General features: G+C 36.9%; 1 protein-coding gene across 2 annotated transcripts in view; it reads left to right on the top strand.

The window, feature by feature from the left end:
• The window catches only part of KCNN2 (potassium calcium-activated channel subfamily N member 2), a 71469-nt gene that overhangs the window by 31125 nt on the left and 20947 nt on the right, over positions 1-19397 (top strand). For both annotated transcript variants that reach the window (XM_085213053.1, XM_085213052.1), the window contains one exon: positions 17778-17919. In XM_085213053.1, the coding sequence (XP_085069179.1) occupies positions 17778-17919 (142 nt within the window). The remainder of the gene's footprint in view (positions 1-17777; positions 17920-19397) is intronic.

Here is a 19397-nt window from a genome sequence, read left to right as displayed (position 1 = left end):
ATGCATGTCTGAAAAGATGTGCAACTAGTCCTACTGGTACCAGTGTATATGAAAGGCAATTTAGAATCACCTTGAGTTGTCTATCTCTGTATTTGTGACAGATGAGAGTGTCTGGCAGTAACATCTGTTACAACTAAACAGCTGTTTGGCTTCTTTCTTATTGTTATTTTAAAAAGACTAATTTTTCCATTAATACAGTAAGTATTTAAAAGTAAATTGGACTTGCAAGGCAGCTTAACAAGGTGAAAATACTAAAAGTATGCAGCAAAGACTGTCTTTGATACAATAAAATATGCTGTAGTGCATTGAAAAGAAATGACAAAATGATTAAATATGTAACAAACTGTAGGACAGAAGATTTTTGTTACTGTTAATGCTAAGGTAGTCTCTGACCATGATCTCCTGGTGGTATAAACCAGCAATTAACTTAATGGAAACTGAATGGGATTTATATTACCAAGTATTATGGCTATGCCAGGACTGCAAGATTATATCCTAATCTTTGGAGTGCATTAGATTGTTCATAGGTGTTTATTTTATTTTGATGGCATAACAAAGTAGAGGGTCGTCATGTTAGAGATTATTTTTAATAGTCGTAAGCTCGAGTAAATATAAATCTAGGCACTTAGCATTTGTTTTCTCTTGTTGGACAATTTGCACTAATAATATTTCCAGTCCTCTGCAATTTTGGAGTACGAAGCAAAAAGGATTTAAAACCCAAGGAATTTAGAGTTGTGTGGGCTGAACAAATGAATGTACTCTGACAAAGACCAGGATTTTGCAGATTAGCATACTAAAAGCTATCATTTCCAGAGTTTTTTGCAATTCAGGGGTTGTCACTGCAAGTATGCTTTAATTTCCTTACCTGAAGTGTCGTGGCCCCTCTGTTGGGTAAGATTATTTGGGCATTGTGAGAAGATGCAGAAACACTGTGAGCAGGTTGTACAGTACTTGAAAGTGGAAAGCCTTTATTACTTGCTGGTGCACCAGAAGCTAGCTGGGCTTTAGTGCTCTGGTAGACTAACAGTTGAGGTACTCTTCACCTCAGTGAGACTCCTGAGGAGCCTCCTGCTGGCCTGGAAGCCATGAGTTCAATGAAATGGTGAAGGGTCATCCTCCTCAGCACCCAGCAATCGTCCTGCCAGCTGCTGCATTGCCAGCTCCCACAGTGCCACCAGTGGTGGATGGACAATCCTTGCTGACCCCAACTAGACTAGCAAACATGTCTGCCATCCTATTTTTGTCATTTATAGCACCTCTGTCAGTAATCTGGCTTTCTCACAGCTCCTTTTCAGGAGCCTGGACCAGCAGAACACTACTTGGTTGTTTAGAAACTGCCACTAACCCCTGAGAGGGAGGAACACCCTCTGTGAGTGGAGAGAAAGTGGATTACAACTGAAAGGAGATAATTATAATTTTCTGCACTCAAACTCCTTCATGTTTATAAAATCTCAGAGTGTTTTAAGTTGGATAATTTTATTACTGTTAGGAGACTGTGTGTTGTTAAACCTGATGGAGTTAATGAAAGGCTCGTTCACAAAAATCAATTTAATTTCGTCAGAGAAATTCCGACATGGCAGCTGCCACTTCTCATGCCAGCTGTTTTGCGTTAACGAAGTAACTGTAAAGGCAGTGTGTGGCTGCTGGCACTTATGTATTGGAATTCCAAGTATCCTATGTTGCTATGTCCTCTGAGAAACAAGAGTTGGCATGTAAATAAAATGTGTCCCTGTCTGATTTATCTTACTTGCTTGATGTTTCAAATGCATTTTTGTGGGAAGCTTTTGTCTGCATTGAGCGTAGTTTGTCTTAGGTCATAAAAGTATGTCTTGGCAGCTGTAATCAGATAGGTGACAGCATTGTGAACTGCTGTTATCATCAGGAGGGTGTCAGTCCTGCTAGTTAGAGGAAAACTTAGTTATTATGGCCCAAGGCACAACTATATTATGCATGCCCATTTCAGAATGGGTGTTCCCATGTTTTTAATTTGTAGAAAAGGTAAACATTTGCATCCTGTCACTCCAGCAAAGCAGCAGAAGTTGTGGTTTCTTTCATCCTTGTATCTCTGATTGTTTCTTCCTTAGGATCAGTGACAGAGCAAGAGAGCTGTGAGGCACACTCTTTGAAAGTGCCAGTCTTCTGGCTATTGTGCAGTAGAGCACAAACGGATAAAGATGTTTAGTTAATTGTCTTAAAAGCTTGTGGCTTACGTATAATAATGTGCCAGTTCAAGTTGGAGTTCAGTGATCTCATTCTCTCGTAAGGCACTTGAGCCATGCAGATCTGTGTTTGGGAACAGGTACTGACTGAGTAACTGGTGATAAATTATCCAGGTTTTTCTAACCCTTTAATGCTTTCTTTTTTTTTCTTTTTTTTAATTCTTTTTTTTTTTTTTTTTTTTTAGTAGGACTTAAGTCATTGTCTAATTATTGACTTTAGAATAGCTGGTCAATTTTATTTTATTTATTTATTTATTTACAAACATGAGAGTTACTGAAAAAAAGAAAAAAAAACCCCACAATTAAACCCTTGTTTAATGTTGTAGTTTAACCTGACAGGTACCTAAGCACCACACAGTCATTTGCCCACTCATCCCTCCTTGTGGGATGAGGGAGAGAACTGGAAGCAAAATAGAACTTGTGAAATGAGATAAAAACTGTTTACTAAAACAGAAAAGGTAATGAAGGAAAATGCAATAATAACTGTGTGTACACTGCATGATATACTATTATATGTACACTATATATTAATATGCTGTATATTATATATACTAACTATACTACGTACTAAAATATATTTTATAATATTATAAAATACTTAATATTATAAAAATATTTTATATATATATGTGTAAAACAAACAAAGTACAACTACTCCCCACCCACTGACCCATGCCCAGCTAACAACTACCTGCTGTCCAATGCCCTGCTAGCAACACAAGTCCATTGACTGGTGCCTGGCTGGTCCCTTTCCCGCTCCCCACCGCTTTACAGCCTTTCCTGTGGTGGCGAGGGATATGGAATAACCCCTTACTTTATTCAGTCCAACTGTCCTGGCTCTGCCCTGCCCCCTGCTACCAGACCATAATGATGCCAGCTCTTCCACCAGGTGGCCCAGTCCTGGGCATGCATGCCCATTACCAAAACATCACTGTGTTATTGACACTGTCTCAGCTGAACTCAGGACACATAAGTACCTAGTGTTTGCTTGCAAGAAGTAGTCTTGCAAGAACCAATGCTGCCTTTTTTCTCTCCCCCCATTGGTTTGTTGCGTATTAGCTGTCTCATGCTGTTGGGCTGTTTTGAAATGAAACAAACCAACAGAAAGTCAGAAGGCAGTGTTTGCCTAGCTGATTGTGTAGGTGCTAAAGTGAAGGAACTGATGTGAAAGGAACAAGAAATGTTTTCGTCCTCTTGCATGCAGCTTGATGTAGTTTGAGGGGAGCTGCGGAGTTTGGCTGGAGGCATTTTCCTTTTTTGACTTGTATTCTGCTGCTTTTGAGGACTAGTATAGGACATGATGTTCAAAGAGATGAAATGGTTTCCTTTTTCCAACACAGGAGGAGAGTGTTGAAGGGCATGGAAAGTACTTAGTTAATAATCAGTTGTGTCACAGTGTTCAATGATTTGTTTTGAATTTACTATTTGAGTACATCTGAGGGTGAAGCTTAAAGACGGGCTTATAAAACATTGCCCCGTCCAGCCTCCAGACTCATTGTGGTGAACGTGACACACTGGTGGAGAACAAATGTGTTGTCCATCTGCTACTTCAGGCTTGTTTCTGGTAGCTTTGATAATTTTGTCTCTTATTTTAATTACTTTGACCTAAGAATTGTACAAAATGTTTTTCTTTGTGACCTTACTGTCAGTCCTCAGGCTGGACTGCATCCTTCTAGGCATGCATTAGCATATGTATGACCTTGCAAATGATTGACGTTAAGTAAGAGTCATCTAATGAAAGCAATTCTTCACTGTGTTTCAGAAAGAACAATATAACCTTTGCAGGTCATATTTAAAATCATAGAGATGCAGCATTGCCTGAAATTAGACAGTGAGATTTCAGATTAAATATTCGTGCAGAAGTACCTATCTTTCTGTTTTTAATCATTCATTTCCTCAGAAAATCGTTATATGCCTTCAGACCAATAAGCTTCTAAAATTGTAACCTTGACTGTTTAATCTTCAGTGTTAAATTGCAGTAGATTTTTTCCCAAGGTATTCAAAAGAAAAATATATTTTTCGTCTAGTTAATTTAACACCAGAGCCATTTGTCAGCTCTCAGTAATACTTCCAGCATTACTTTTCTATCTGTTCTAAGCATACTAATGTTTAACAAAGGTGGTGCATGGTAATTTTTAATAATACTGCATTTAGCATGATATTTACTCAAACAGTTGTATCTCCTTGCAATCAGATTGATTCGGTTGCATTCTTTGTTCTTTGTGTGCTAGAAAGCAGAACTGCTGATGCAATCAATGTTCCACAGCAGGATGTTGTTGTCCTTCACTGATTGTACTTCTGGAGGAAAGAAATGTGATTTCTCTTAATTTTTAGAACAGGACACTTTGGCACAGATAATTAGTCAAGAATCAAATGCCAAGGATAAATGTTCCAGTGTGTTTTGGAGGTGCAACAATCTGTACCAGGAAGTGCACATTGGATCAGTTCATTTTCATTTCTGTTTTAACAAAAATACAAATCTATATTAGAAATAATGTTAGCATGGCTTTAATGATGTCAATATTGTTTGTTTTGCTTTTATTCAGGTAACAGGCTGTGTTGTGTGTAGGATAGAACATCGAACTGAAGGTCTTAGTATACCAACATAAAACTCATACATTTCTAAAAATATAAAGATGTGCAAAACTTCAGTGGAAAATGCAGTTAATTATTTAGACTACATAATGTTTGTTGAAGAACGAAATAGAGAATCTATTTTATAGGTCTGTTGTGCCCTTGAACAAAATTCATGGCTGGACTTGATGTTCTTTAAGGTCGTTTCCAACTTGAGTGATTCCATGATTCTAAAGTCATTTAAGCTCTTTTGTCTCTTCCATGAAGAGAATTATAAACACATTTGGTGTGCTGGTTCAAACTTAACCAGCATAAAGTTCTACTGTAGTATTATATATGGGGTTGCATAATCAGTATGCAATTAAACAATTTTACGTACAGATTTTTGTTTATTTCATATTTGCCCAAAGTTGGGTGCTAGGTGAGAATTCCACTAAGTTAATTCCTTAACTTTCATTTTTGTACTATTTTCACAATGTTAGTTACGTTAGGACCCACCCAGATATCTGCCCTCTCTCAGGTGAGTGGTTAGTGATTTACTTTCAGTTAAGAAACTTTTGATATTATTACATTTGCTCCATAACTAAGGGTCTCCAGAGGTATAATTTTCGTGTCAGAGTGAGCTATACTCATCTAAAGGACACTACTTTAGAAGAATCCACTGAGTTTCCATAAACAGTACGGCTCATTAGGCAATGCTTATCTGGTTTCTAGGACATACATCCTTCTGTTGTGCTATTTTCATAAACAATGTCATCCTGACCCATTGCTTACCCAAATGGTTTTAGATTTGCAACTATTAAAGAATGTTAGAAGTGCTAGTGTTTTTATATTGCTTAAAACTATTGTTCAGGTAGATGTCCAACATAGCTCTACCCATTCTGTTCAGAAAGGAAGTGTGTCTGTATGCAAAATACAGGTAATTTAATTTATTCTGCATGCTTACTTTATGATTTCTCAGTCTTTGGGAAGAGACATTCAGAAAACATGGGCTATCCCAGGCAGGAAGCTTTGTGGCTTTGTGGCTTCAGCTCTGCTCATACTTCTATTTTGTCACAGCTCATGTGGCTAAGGGAGGAATTAAGTGGAGATGAGTAGTGTGGAGAATCAAGACACTGCATCTGATATACTTTCCAGGGATTTTAAATTAGTATCGTTGAAGGTCTTTGTCCTCCTTCACTATGAATAATATACAATTCAATTTCTTGAGTGCAAAAATCTAGACAAATCCGAGATCATTATTGTGTAAGTTAAAATAAGAAGTAATTTTACTCAAATATTTTTTTTTAGTTAGTATGTCCTATTAGCACATTTATACAATGAATACTTTTTAACTGCAGAAATATAACTTAGGTATAAAGTGGTCCCAATAGCAGTAGAGCAAGACACATACCTTGAGTTTGGTATCTACTTCTTTTCTTCCTCTCCTAGAACAAACATCGTCTATTGTGCATATCTGACTTCTTTATTCTGTAGTGTTATGGATTTCTATTGGAGTAAGGTGTGTTTGACCTCCGTGTTGTTGGTCATCATTACTTACTTGAAATGAGAGCAAAAATAAATAAATAAAAAGATTTCTTCTTATTGTTCTTTGGAATGCTTTCAAGTGATAATCATCAAAGGAGGACAGCTGAAAGTTAAGACGGCAGACCTCTGCAACGGTGTTTGTAGAACCCTAAAATGATTTTTATTTACTTATTTTTTAGATGGATTCAGTTGCCTTTATATGTAAAATCTTACAGAAGGACAATTCAGCCAATAAACTCAATGGAGGAGGACGATTAGTAGCTCCCCAAGGGTAGTTCTCTAGAACTAGACCTGCTCATGTGTATGCACTTCCATGAGTCTGCCCCATCCATGACCTCACCTTCTGTACAGGGCTGAGAGACCACTGTGAATTAGATTTCAGGTTTTAACAGATGTCTTCTTGCTTTTGCTGGCTATGTTGAAATTTAATGCTTATTATATTGACAGCCTTAATGAACACAATCTGGAAAAGGAATAATTAGCGACAGGTGAAAGTAAAGAAAATATTCACATCAAACCAATAAAGGTGTAGAAAGAACAGAGTCGTGTGTTCCCACCCTGTGCATCCTTACTTCATCAGGAACTCAGTTCCTTGTTTTGTGCTTTCTCACCTGCACCCTGTCCAAAGAGTTAAGTATGAAAGTATGATTTGCCTAGGAATTAGCTCTGTTGAGGAATCCATAGACAATAGGTAAATTCTGTATCATTAGAGGATTTTTCTAACACGTTCAGCTTGTAAGCCACAAGACGCATGCTGCAGGTGTAGGTAGTGAAAAAGGTAAGTTCAGGATGGGCTCAGCTGTGAATTCAGACTTCTTACCTGCAGTACAGCACAGTAACAATATGTAACTGCTCTGTCTTTCTGAAACATCGCTTGCTGAAGTTCCTTGAGAGCGTAGAATTCCATTCCTTTCTTTACTGGAATTAAGAGAAATGAAAGGTCAGAAAGTATTTACTGCAAGTATCAGTCAATAAAAGAGCCTCGGTGAGGAGAGTTTGGAGGCGCAAGGAAGTCTCTTTAGTACATGATATCTAGAGAAAACATTGCAAGATCTTTTTTCTTTATATCTTTGTTCTTTTTCTTTTTTCTTTTTCTCTCGGTAAATAAGAGTGATCCCTACAGGACAGATGATCCTTGAGAGTTATGCTGTCCTGAAAGCAAACAAACTTGAAACTGAAAAACTAGCAATACCAGTTTGTTTTTTACCTTCATTTTAATGAGAAGATAAAAGAAGAAAGCAGAGAACTTAGACTTCACACAGTTTCACACAGAATTTGATATTAAGCCACTGTCTAAAACAGAGCAAAGGGAATTATAACTGCATCTGGCATTTTTAACACCGAACAGCAGAAACCTCTTAAGCATTTTCTATCTGGACAACACTTCTCCTTTCAAATATGACACCACAGAGGCCTATAATGAAGAAAGTAGTCCTTTATTACCATCACTGTAGCTAAGCCCTACAGCTGCATTATGTTTCTGATAGCCTGACCGAAACTATTATTTCAGTGTGTAGTTGCACTGTGAGACTTGTGACAGAACTTCTGTCCCATGAGTGATCTGTGTATGCTTTCACTCTGATGTAAGGCATACAACAGTGTGGAGGCATCATACCATCCAAAGGGAAACAAAAATTTTGTCTCCTGCGTAAATGACCTTTCTTGACGTCTAGTAGGTGAGTGTCTCTGGATTTATTATCTCTAGATTTATTACAGGCAATATGATTTCAGTATTTTCCCAGCCTTTTGATCAGAGATGAAAAGGACAGAATTGAAAAAGGGGAACACTTTTTTCCTTTAACATTGATTGCCTCGTGCTAAAGCTTCACATGTAAAAATATGTTACAAGTATTTTCTTTGTCTAATATGCTATGTAGTGTTATATAATTATATTTTATACTTCTTTATGTTTCATAGTGAGTGTATTAATTTTCACCATCAGTACATCGATAACCAACTGGTGGTAAAAACTGGCACAAATATCTGGTGACTGAAAAGTATACAGACTTTATGTTTGGAATTGTTTTTTGAATATGCAGTAAAATCTGTATAGTTTCAAGCAATGTGACTTCAGGAAGCTGAGCTCAATGCAACCTGTCACTTTCAGGAAGGATATTAAAATACATTCCTTAAACAAGTACATTTTAAACTGATTTAAATTAAACGCATTTCCAGACTTGCCTATGGTACAAATTGTGAGCTTTGTCCAAAAAGGCAGTCAGATAATTTTTTTACCACAAAGATCCAGCTAAAAAGAAATTCTGTTTCTTGTAAAATTTTTACTTCCAAGGTACTGCGCAGGGCAATCTTATTGTTCTGGTCTAGAATTAAATGTGGAAGATGCTGGCCCTGCATATGGCAGGGGGGCTGGAGATTCGTGATCCTTGAGGTCCCTTCCAACCCGGGCCGTTCTGTGATTCTGTGTGCCAAGAACATTTGAATGAGTCTAAGTATTTCACTTTTAAATTCTAATGAAAATGATAAATTCTCTCAGACCTTTTTTTGGTCATCTGCTTACAACGTGCTTTTCATTAGAATAAGTACTTATGCTGGTAGTACTGTTGAGGTTCTCATGCTTGGGCACATAGAATGGGCTTTATGACTTTGAGCTTGTACTTCCTTTTGGTTAGAGGAAATACATCAGCTTCTGCAGTAAAAAGCAAGATACTGAAAAGCAATAATTTGCATACTGATAATTGCTATTAGTTCCATGGGAGAAAAACACCTTCAGAATGCTTGGTTTTTCACTAAGTCTTCTTTGAGAATTCAGCATCGTCTTTGCTGTATGATTTGTAGTTCTCCTGTTATCCCCCATTTACCCACATGTGCATCCAGGAGAAAAGGAAGGCTAACCTTTATGTCGTTCTGGCAAGTATGATTATATTTGGCATTCTGAACTTAAAAAAAAAAAAAAAGAAAGAAACAAAAAAACAACGGAAGAAAACAGAACAACTCCCAGCGGGGGCTTATAAGTAAAATAGTATCAAGGTATCTCTGGAGAAAATAAAAGATGCAAAATAAAGGAAAATTTTAGCAGGGAATTAGTTGCTGCTGGATATACGGAAGGATTAACTGTAGAGCTCATTAACAACTTCCTTTGATTTTTCAAAGATTGATATTTCAGTAATTATACAGCTTCATCTACTTCTGTTAGAAACTTGGAAAAATTGCAGCAAATCTTTGAAATAATATTCATTCTTACTGTATCACCAAGTTTCAGACTTTGTAAAATGGATAGCTGCAGAAAGGAAATACACATGATATATGTCTTATTTTCTAAGATTACAAAATACAGCGTTAAAAAGTATTGCTCCAAGGCCATTTATGTTGCTTTAGTTTGGCCCAATTACATTCATGCATTACAGCATTCTTTTAACTCGCTGTATGTTTATAACAGCCTCTGTTCTGAACCTCATTTGGTAAAAAAATGATATACTGGAAAAGCATAGCATGATATAGGAAAAGCATCTACAGGAGGTTTTGTTTTTTATTTTTCTTACTGAGTGTGCTTGTAGTCTCAAGACTTCCCGGATTATTTTATAAACTTGGCTTTGAAAGCAGAGCTGTTATTTACTGAGAAGTGGTTTGTCTAGTTTTGGTGCTGATGTGTTTCTTTCCCCAACTCCTCTTCTAAGCCTTTTAGGCAGTATCTCTCCAGTAGACTGAAGAGTCATCCTCTCTCTATCTTGAATTCAATTCAAAGTTGAAGTAGCACTGCTCATTTTTCTCTTTTGCGCCAGACAAAATAGCAGCTGTTTCTCCTCTTCAGTCAAGCTCTCTGTGGTCCCTCAGCTTGCTTGTCTGTGGATTGAGCCAGAGACCCTGTGCAAGGTGAGGGCATCCTGGCTTCTGCTCACCACCTTCGTCAGCAGTGCGGTGCCATAGGTCTGGACCTTGTGCTGCAAACAGCGTGGGCTTAGTCAGAAACTTGGAGAGCCTGAGCCCCAGCCTTGTTTGTGGTGCTGTATCAGGCAGTGGCCCTTCCTGGTTAGCTCCTGCTTGCTTCTTCTGTCTTCCTGTCCTCTGCTGCGATGGACTCGTGCTTTTCAGGCTGTCTGCAGCGCTGGACAGTAAAGATGATGCTCGTGATGCTGCTGCCCTGCTGTGAGGTATAAGTGTAGCTCACTCCTTCTGCCCATGCAGATACCTGTGTGTATTGTTCATTTTTAACATCGCTTCTGCTTGAAGTCAAGTGTGAATCATAAAGAGATTAGCAGATCTGTCATACGTGTTTGTAGGTATAACTTTGTCCTACTGCCTGACATTTACTCTTTGCCTTGTGCTATGAAATTTGAGGATTCATGTCTTGTATACATTTTTGTCTTGCTACTGTAACCTTGGTTGTTTTTTGTTATTCATGCCACTGGATTCAGTTTTAAATCTTCCTGAAATATGGTTCTTCCATCTTATCTAATGTCAAGAAATACCACTTGTTAATAAAGCTACCTCCTTTTATCTGTATTTAACTTTCTTCTCCCTTTTCATTCAGGCAGTCTAGGAATTCTGTTTTCTGAACCATGCAACATTTCTATTTAAAAGATCTTTTCAGTACCTTCCATGCTAGCTTTTCCCTAATTTTGATAGATTGATGCTAAAACATATTGCAGCCAGATATGTATAATTTTTATTTGTTGCTGTTTTTTTTCCAGCACTTTCACAATTTTCTAGAATTATATACAATTTCTGTAGATTCTTTTCCTTTAAAACTGATGAAAACTGACACAGGCAAATCTTATTAGAATCAACAAAACTGGGACAAATATGACATCATATATGCTTTTCAGAATGTTCAAGTTTATATTCTTGTAGTTCATGGCTAAAAGCCAAATTGAGCATGTATTGTAACTATAAGTAATGTTTGTTTTTCATAGTAACCACACTATTCTCCTTGTCCAAAAACAAATGGAGTTTTTTGCTGCATTAAAGTGGTAAGCGGGGAGGTACAGACAAAAGAGTAGAAAAAAAAACAAAATAAAAACAGGCTCTGTTTGGATGGTGATGGTAACATTTCTTTTCTGGCTGCTGATGTAGTCTAAGGAGGCAGTGAGAGCAAGCTTTCTAAGAAGTATGCTAAAGCTCCAGTAAAGTATTTCATTCATATTATTCACAAAAAACAAGCAAACAAACAAACCCACACACATTCTGAAAAGCATTTTATCAGTTATTAATGTTTTTCTTCAGAGATTCAGCAGTAGGAACACCAAAGATGCAATGTACCAAGAGGTGAAAGAGAAGTGGAAGCTGTTAACAAGTTGCTGTGGGGACTATGGCGGTAACAGAATTAATAGGGAGAAACAGTGCTGCTTTTCATGATGGGTGCAACTGGATGACTCCAGGCAGTTTCTCTGTGTGTTTTGTTTTGTTTTCTGTTTTACTTTGTTTTTCGTAAAAGAAAGGCTGCTGACAGGCAGAATGCAGAACCAGCAAAACATTCAGGCCTCCAGCACTTAAGGACTGTTTATGGCTTAAGACTTAGAAGATGGCTTTCCAAGATCTTTAGCTTGTTCATCATTCTACTGAATCTCAAGCATGCTGGAAGGATATGTTATAGTTAAGTCCCCAGATAAGCATTTTATTTTGTTATTATGCTTCTAAATGTTGAAGAGGAAAAGCATCACATTTTACATTTCCTGTAAGCTGGAAGTGTAATTAGCTTAGCAATTTTCTTGGAATGTTTCTTGATAGTCATACACATAACAGTGGAGGTTTCCTGGCACCCAGGATGTGAGATGAAAACAAAGGCATAGTAAAAATTCTGAAATGGGTGAGCATGGAAGCACTAACTGGAAACATTTTAGAAAATCCTCAGCTGAAACTTTGACAAAAAGAAATTGGATTTCTAATTCCTGATCCCAGTGAAGGCAATGGGAATTTTGCTGTGGAATTTAATGGAGATAACGTTTCTCTTTGGTTACACCACTGGAAGGGACAAAAAAACTTGACATTGCTGAAAAGAAAATGGTAGGAGTAAGAACATGATCGTGTTGGGGGATAAGCCCTTAAGGGTGAGATTTGTGTGTGTGTGTGTGTGCATGCACTTCTGTAACAAGGCAAGAAAGAGTTTCCCTGAACAAACTATCTGGGAACTTCCATACAACTCATTTTCATATAGTCTAAGACCTGAAGCAGTAGTTCTAACATTATTCCCAATGTTAGAACTATTTGTGTATGTATACTGAGCACTCCTATCTGTGCTGCAGTCTCTAGCAGATTGCTGTCTATCCCACCTTTACAAGTTTACCAGTTTCCCAGCACTTGCAGAATTCCTTTGCAGCTTTCCTTCACACTTTCACATTTATTTAAAAGATAAAGAAGAAAATGTAGGTAACACTTCAAATAACTTTAGTAACGTTGATATATTTGATTAGATTTGAAACCAAGTGGCTTTTCTTGGAAAAAATATGAACTCTTTCCACCTCCAAGTGCTGCAGACAGGTATAGTGATTTACAAGAGTGTCAGCTCCAAGAAAGCAAGACAAGACCTTCAGGAGTGTCAGTCAAATAACTTTCAAAAGGCACTTTACCCCATGTCCACGCATTGATATATGAAAGTATTTAGGGGTTCAAATCCTTGTATGTCTCCACACTTATGTTTAAAATATGATTTATATTCCAGAATAATGATAAACTTTCTTAAAACATGCCATCTCACCCTTCTGTTATTGTGTTGATTGCTCTTTCTCCTGTCAGTTGATGTCTTTTAGATTATTGTTTCTCTCCAGCTTGTTAATATAGTACAGATGCTGCTCGTGTAATAATGTTTACTTAACATTTTCCTGTTGGTTTTGTTAATTTTACATGTATTTGTCCACTGATATTCTTAATAGTAAACTAATTATCATTTTAACCTTTGTAGAAGGAATGCAGACTGCTTGATTGCAGCAGTTGTTTCGATTGGGTTCAGTAGTGCTACTGGATTAAATTTGGGGTTTTTTGGCAAAACATTTTTGATGCTGTTCATAAAACATTTGAAGATTTCAACAGATGTGATAGAAAAAAGGGAAGGTGTGATATCCCCCCCATGAAAGTAGGCAGCATTTCTGCCAGTGACATCGTTGGGTGAGTCAGTGTTCCTGTTTCATCTGAATGCAACTGTAGGTTTCTTTTATTTTCTTCTTTATTTCAACAAAAGAAAAATCTGTATTAACAGAAAAAAAGCTACCAGTGTCTACTGTCTAAAAAAGACTTAACAAGCACTTAGTAACAGAATGGCCCAGTGCTGTAATTGAGTGCTAATACCTAGTTAGATCAATCAGCATCTGTGCTGAATCTTGACAAATTTCTGATTTAATGGCCTGAATCTGTTTCCAGCCATAATTAGTCTGAAGTTTTTAAGACTTCACAAGAGTAAACTGCCCAGATTGGCTTTGTACTGCAAGCTTCAGATTCTTTCATAATTACTGAAATCAAAATACTGAATCAAAGCTGACCATTTTCTTCTCTACTAAAAGGAAAATCTTTTCACCTTCATCTTCAGTTGTTTCACTGACGTGTTAAAGAAAGCAAAACTAAAAAAGTTGGAAGTTATCAGAGGCTGGCTTTAGAGGCAAGGTGAACTAAAGTGAATCTGCTAACCATCAATTAATGTGCCAGTGGTTAAGCTAAGTATTTTATTTGATTTCCTATTACTTATTACTTTATAAGATTAATGTTTGTTAAATGTCAAGATACCCATTTGTGATAACTGCATGAGGCTAGAAAGGAGATGTTTTATCAGTGAAATGAAACATCATCAAATAGGAACGTAATTCTGAAGGAGAACAGAACTGAAAATCATTATACTGACAGTGAAAGCAGCAGAAAATGTTGTTCAGTAAAGAATCTGGAATATAGCTTTGACAACCCTAGCAGCTGAGGAATATATTTATATCTTCCTGAGATGAATGGTAAAACTCCCACTCAGTTTGGTTTGGAAGGGCATCAAGTAACTTTATTTTTGCACAAGTCTAACCATTCAGCTATTTTTGGTTTAAATTAGAGTAGTTTCAGGAATGATACATGCTAGTTAGTGAAAACTGACTTGTGGCATTTTACAGGAGGAGGCTTTTCTGCAGAATAGCAAGTTCCAGCTGTAGTGCCACCTGCCTGCGAGCACATTCATTGTTGGAGAAGGAAAACAGAAGCAATAAATTATACTTCTGCTTGTGCAACTTCAGCCAAGGATTTTCGTGCCTCCAGGGAGTACACAGCTTTTCTAAATGTCCCTTTATTCTGCTGCTCTGTGAGGCTGGATGTCATCCAGGAAACCAAACTGTATATAGCTGCAGTTTTAACATAATTAAGTGTTAACTTGTATCTTCAATTTTAAATGACTCACCATGTTTCTAGTCCAAGTTTTTATTGACTAAGAATAGTGGAATTTAAATAATTTTTCTAGTGATTAAAAAAAAAAAAAAAAAAAAGAGCTTTGTTAAACATAAGAGCCTTTATCAAACTAAACTTTAATGCCTAAAAGCATAAGTTTTAGAATTTGTTTTGTAATGACTGGATTTTGCATTGTCCGCAACTTATTTTCTGAAAGAAAGTTTTGATTTATTTTGATATTCTTCCCGAGCTTTTGAGTTTCCTTTTTTTTTTTTCATAGCACTCAAACAGAGTGAATGGGTAGTTTAGGAAAAGTGTTTTTGAATTCTAGAGCCTTTTGTATCCAGTCTATCTTTCAAGATCCATCCGGAAGGAGAAAATGTCTGTAGAGGTTGATGACAGCTAACAGTGAGTGAGACAGCGTTGTTCCAGTTTGCTGTGGGTAGCTTTTATCCTCAGTATAATGTCCACTACACCAGCTCTGTCACAACAGTGAAGAACACAGTGATGTGGCTGGCTTTTCTCAAGCCTTGAGAGACAGACATTAGAGGTGCACTGATAGATAGACATGCTTATTTTCCTGCATGAACAGAGAAGTTCAGTCTTTACAGTTGTGGTGACTTTGAAAGCAAGTCAGAAAGGGTAAATTTTCTGTCTGCCTCCTCGAAACAAAGGTGAAATATCTCCCGTCTTTCTTTTCAGTGGTTCCCATGGCTGTACAAATATGACATTGCAATTCCTTCTCCTTTAAGAAATTACTTTTCCTCTTTTTGGTTATTTTCTTGTTTTTTGGCTTAATTTGGTTGCAGACACAGGATAGCCAAAATCCAAACTTGCAGATTCTGGTGTTGCTCCCACTCTACTGGAAGGAGACTCCACCTGCAACTTGGTCTTGAATCCCAAGTAATCACATTGCATAATGACATAGCATAGTACTTGAAAGGATATTCTTGTCATCTTACTAAAATCAGAATGGCTTATGCATGCACCAGAATTTTCTCCACAGAAACTTAAAAATCACCAGACAGATTACAAAAGAAAACAGAAAGACATGACAAAACCAGTCCATCTCCCTGTAAATCTGGGATAGACCAGGAGTATCAGGACAGTAACTCTTCTTTACATTGTCTCAGTTTTACTGGAGGATTTTTAATATGAGAAGTTCCTCATTGTACAGCTGTGAGAGAAATAGTATTTGTAATAGGCTTCTAGCTGGAGTGCTTTGCCATTCTTGGGCAGTTGAGCCCATACAGGAGACATACAGTATTCTTTGCATCCCAGTCACAACAAAATCGTAAGCATTGATGATGATTATTGAATAGTGTGCATCATTTGACTGCTGAGCCATAACCTTAAAATCTTAATCAGATGAGAGAGATTCTGGCAGTTTTTATGTCCTATCAGCATTTCTATAGTTAGCACCTATATAGTTATATATAGTATAGTATAGCATTATATAGTTAGCACTGAAAATTTAAAAGATGTAGAAATTCAGACAAGATGTAGGAAAAATGTATGTTCTTTGCAGATAAACTGATTTCCATCTGGACTACAGAAATGACCAGGCTCAAAACCCGAAGATAAGCATTAGGGAAGTATCTTACAAGTACTTACATGAGCATTTATTGTTATGTAACTGACTTGCTAGCTTTAGAGTACGTGTTGTGAGTTTAGCTCACTTCTGTGAAGCTCATCCAAAGCCTCTGGGTCATATCACATATGTGATACTTTGTAGGGTCTTGTATGAAGCACAGGCTCTCTTCTTGCCTCCTGAATGGGATAAATATGTCTTTCTCTCTCTGCGGCATATTTTTCACAGCTCTTATATGCTAAGTTTGCAGAATGAAATCTAAAAGATGTAGTGTAGAGCAGACTGGAAAAAAGCAATGCCAGATCTCGTTTTGTTGTGCAGAGCTTAGTGGAGATGAGTTAAATCAATTTTACAGCTCTGCTGTTGTTACTACCATTCTTGTTCTGGCTGTATTTATTTAAGTCAGCTCCTCATCATTAGGAGCTCTATGTGTGCTATTACCACATTCCTCTAGATGCAGAACAGAACAAAACACCTTCAAAAGTTTGCATGAAGGGTGTGAGAAGGACAGCACTGAAACTGACAGAGATGAGGGCACAGGCAAACGGTGAAAGAGATGGTTGGGATCAGTTGATGCAGTCGCTGGCAGGTAAAGAGTTCGGAGGTTGGTGTAATCATAGGTGAGACTTCTAAGAAAATAACAAAGTCATTTTGCATATACTTGCAGTGAATGTAAGCAGTTTTCCTGAATGTTTCTTTCTGCTTATTCTGCATTCCTGCTCCATTTTTGAGAGTGAGTTCCAGGAAGAAGACTAAAGCAGTTATTTTGGTGGTCAAAAGCAGGTTGCTTTCGGATTTATGAGCAAATCCTCTGATGGCACTCTTTGACTTACTGATTTGGAGACTGGCTGAAATGCTACTTGTGATGATCCAACAGCATCAATAACTAACCTAAGGTTTCACAGCAGCTGTGGGCATTATTGCAATCTGAAGAAGCTTTTGCAGATAGTCTATAATGCAGAGCAGCTCTGTCCATCTCTGTTACTCTGTTAGACCTTCTTCCCCCACAGGATGAGTGTCAACAATAGATTTTATGCCTAAAATGTGCCATCATGGCTTCCCAGTTGATATTTCATGTGAAGGTGAATTTATTCAACAGAACTTGTTTTCTTTGAAGGAGACAAATAATTGTATTAAACTTGAATACTGAAACTAAGACAACAAATGGGACGTAGGAAATTATATTTAGTTTCACAAAAGGGGGATTTTCTTAATTATAAGGCGAAGATTTGCTTTGAGTTCGGCTTGCCCACACATCCTTTTATGTCTCTCACTACAACAACAATAGTAGACTGATGTCTTGTGACACTGCAGAGGATTAGGAGGTCTTGTGCCCTGGTGGAAAAATTTTAATAAAAACCAAGAGATTTATGCTACTTTGATGATAGTAACAGAATCTAATATAAATAAATACTAACATACAAGATAATAAAATAATAAAAAAATAAGCAACTGTGGGATACAACTGTGGTTATATGGCCAGTTGCTGGATTTCTTTATTACAGCACTAAAAATTAACTGAAATGTTCATAGTAAAGTATTTGTTTTCTTCTTCTTTCCAGGTACCATGATCAGCAGGATGTTACTAGTAACTTCCTTGGAGCCATGTGGTTGATTTCGATAACTTTTCTATCCATTGGATATGGTGACATGGTACCTAATACGTACTGTGGGAAAGGAGTCTGCTTACTCACTGGAATCATGGTGAGTGTTTTTGAATTTATTCATTGGATATGAGATTGTTTGCTGCAATTAATCCCAAAACTTGTAGTAGTCGTAGAGAAATTTTTATTTGATACCCTCTTAAAGTACGTAGACTCACTTGCATCCTTCTCATGGCCTTCATCCCATGGTAATAAAGGGTTTACTTCCTCTTGAGGTAGAATTTAACATACGTGTAATGAAATACAGAAAAACAAATTCCACCATGTCGTAATTTTCATCTTCAAAATTTTAATAGAACCTTTCATTAAATAATAGTAGATTACATCTTCTCAGTTGTCTTTGGAAATGTGTAATTGGACCACTGCTACAATTCTTCTTTCTATTTCTGAAAATAGTTCCAAATGTAAAAACATGGTGGTTTGTATTCTGATAATGCATTTTACTTGTACCTGGTTCAAGTAAATTTCTTTCTATTTCTTATAATTTTGATAACATACTGTATGTAGTATTCCATTGCTTTAAGGGGATTTATGCAGTGCAATTTTTGGTGTACTTGGAGTTTTTGTTATCACTGATGGGCCATGCGTGTTCAGTATATATTAATTAACTGTTCTGCATATGGGCTTAAGTTTTTCTATATTACACAAAATTGGTCAAACTTAGACAGGGAGTAGGACAACATATGAGTACATATTACAATGTCTGGGAAATCTATGCATATCTACTGTAAATAAGAGAAGCTCCTCATCGTACCATTCTTATTTGTATTGACTCCTGTATAAATGTGACTGAGAGGAGCACTGTATATACTATATATGAGAGATATGTATATGTTTTTTGAACACTTGCTACTGATCATAAACAATGGAGCTTAAGCATCTACCTTCTTTTTATGCAGATATATTGGGATTATGGCTGAAAACAAATGGTAGCAAAAAATTTTCTCAGTTAAACAGACGTTTGGAAAATGTGTTTTTTGTAAAAGTGCATTTTATCTGCAAAGAGTACAACAGGTTAATGCATTTTTGTGATGTTTTACACTTTTTCCTTTTCTTAAAAGCAAGCAAACAAACAGAATGTCTAATAGGGTTTTGGGTCTCTGACCTTTACTAGAAAATACTTCCACTACATTTTGCTGGTAATGGCAAATGCATGTCTCTTTAAATACAGAATTTACAATTTATTTGGAAGATATAGCCATTCCACAGAGGAATGACTCAGGTGGTTTTTTTAAAGGTGGTTGTTTAAGCTCAGATCTGCCATCTCTTGGGTTGTGTTTCTTTTTTCCCCATTTTGAGCTGGATTTTGATACCTGAGAGAATGAAAAGTGGTTCTAAGTTCATTTGGAAAAAAGGAGGACGAGCAGGAGATGTTGCCACAGGAATGGATACAGAACTCTATCATAATTTCCTTCTTTCTAAGCACTATTGAGAAATAAGAAGCAAATGCTTCAAAATGCAGGTATCAGGTCATTATTCCTCCTCCTATCATGTCTGACTAGACTTTCTGATCAGAAG

The sequence above is a fragment of the Meleagris gallopavo genome, chromosome Z (genome assembly GCF_905368555.1).
Source record: "Meleagris gallopavo chromosome Z, MGAL_WU_HG_1.1, whole genome shotgun sequence".
NCBI lineage: Eukaryota > Metazoa > Chordata > Aves > Galliformes > Phasianidae > Meleagris > Meleagris gallopavo.
Note: the sequence above shows the minus strand (reverse complement) of the source record. Positions and strands in the feature narration are given on the sequence as shown.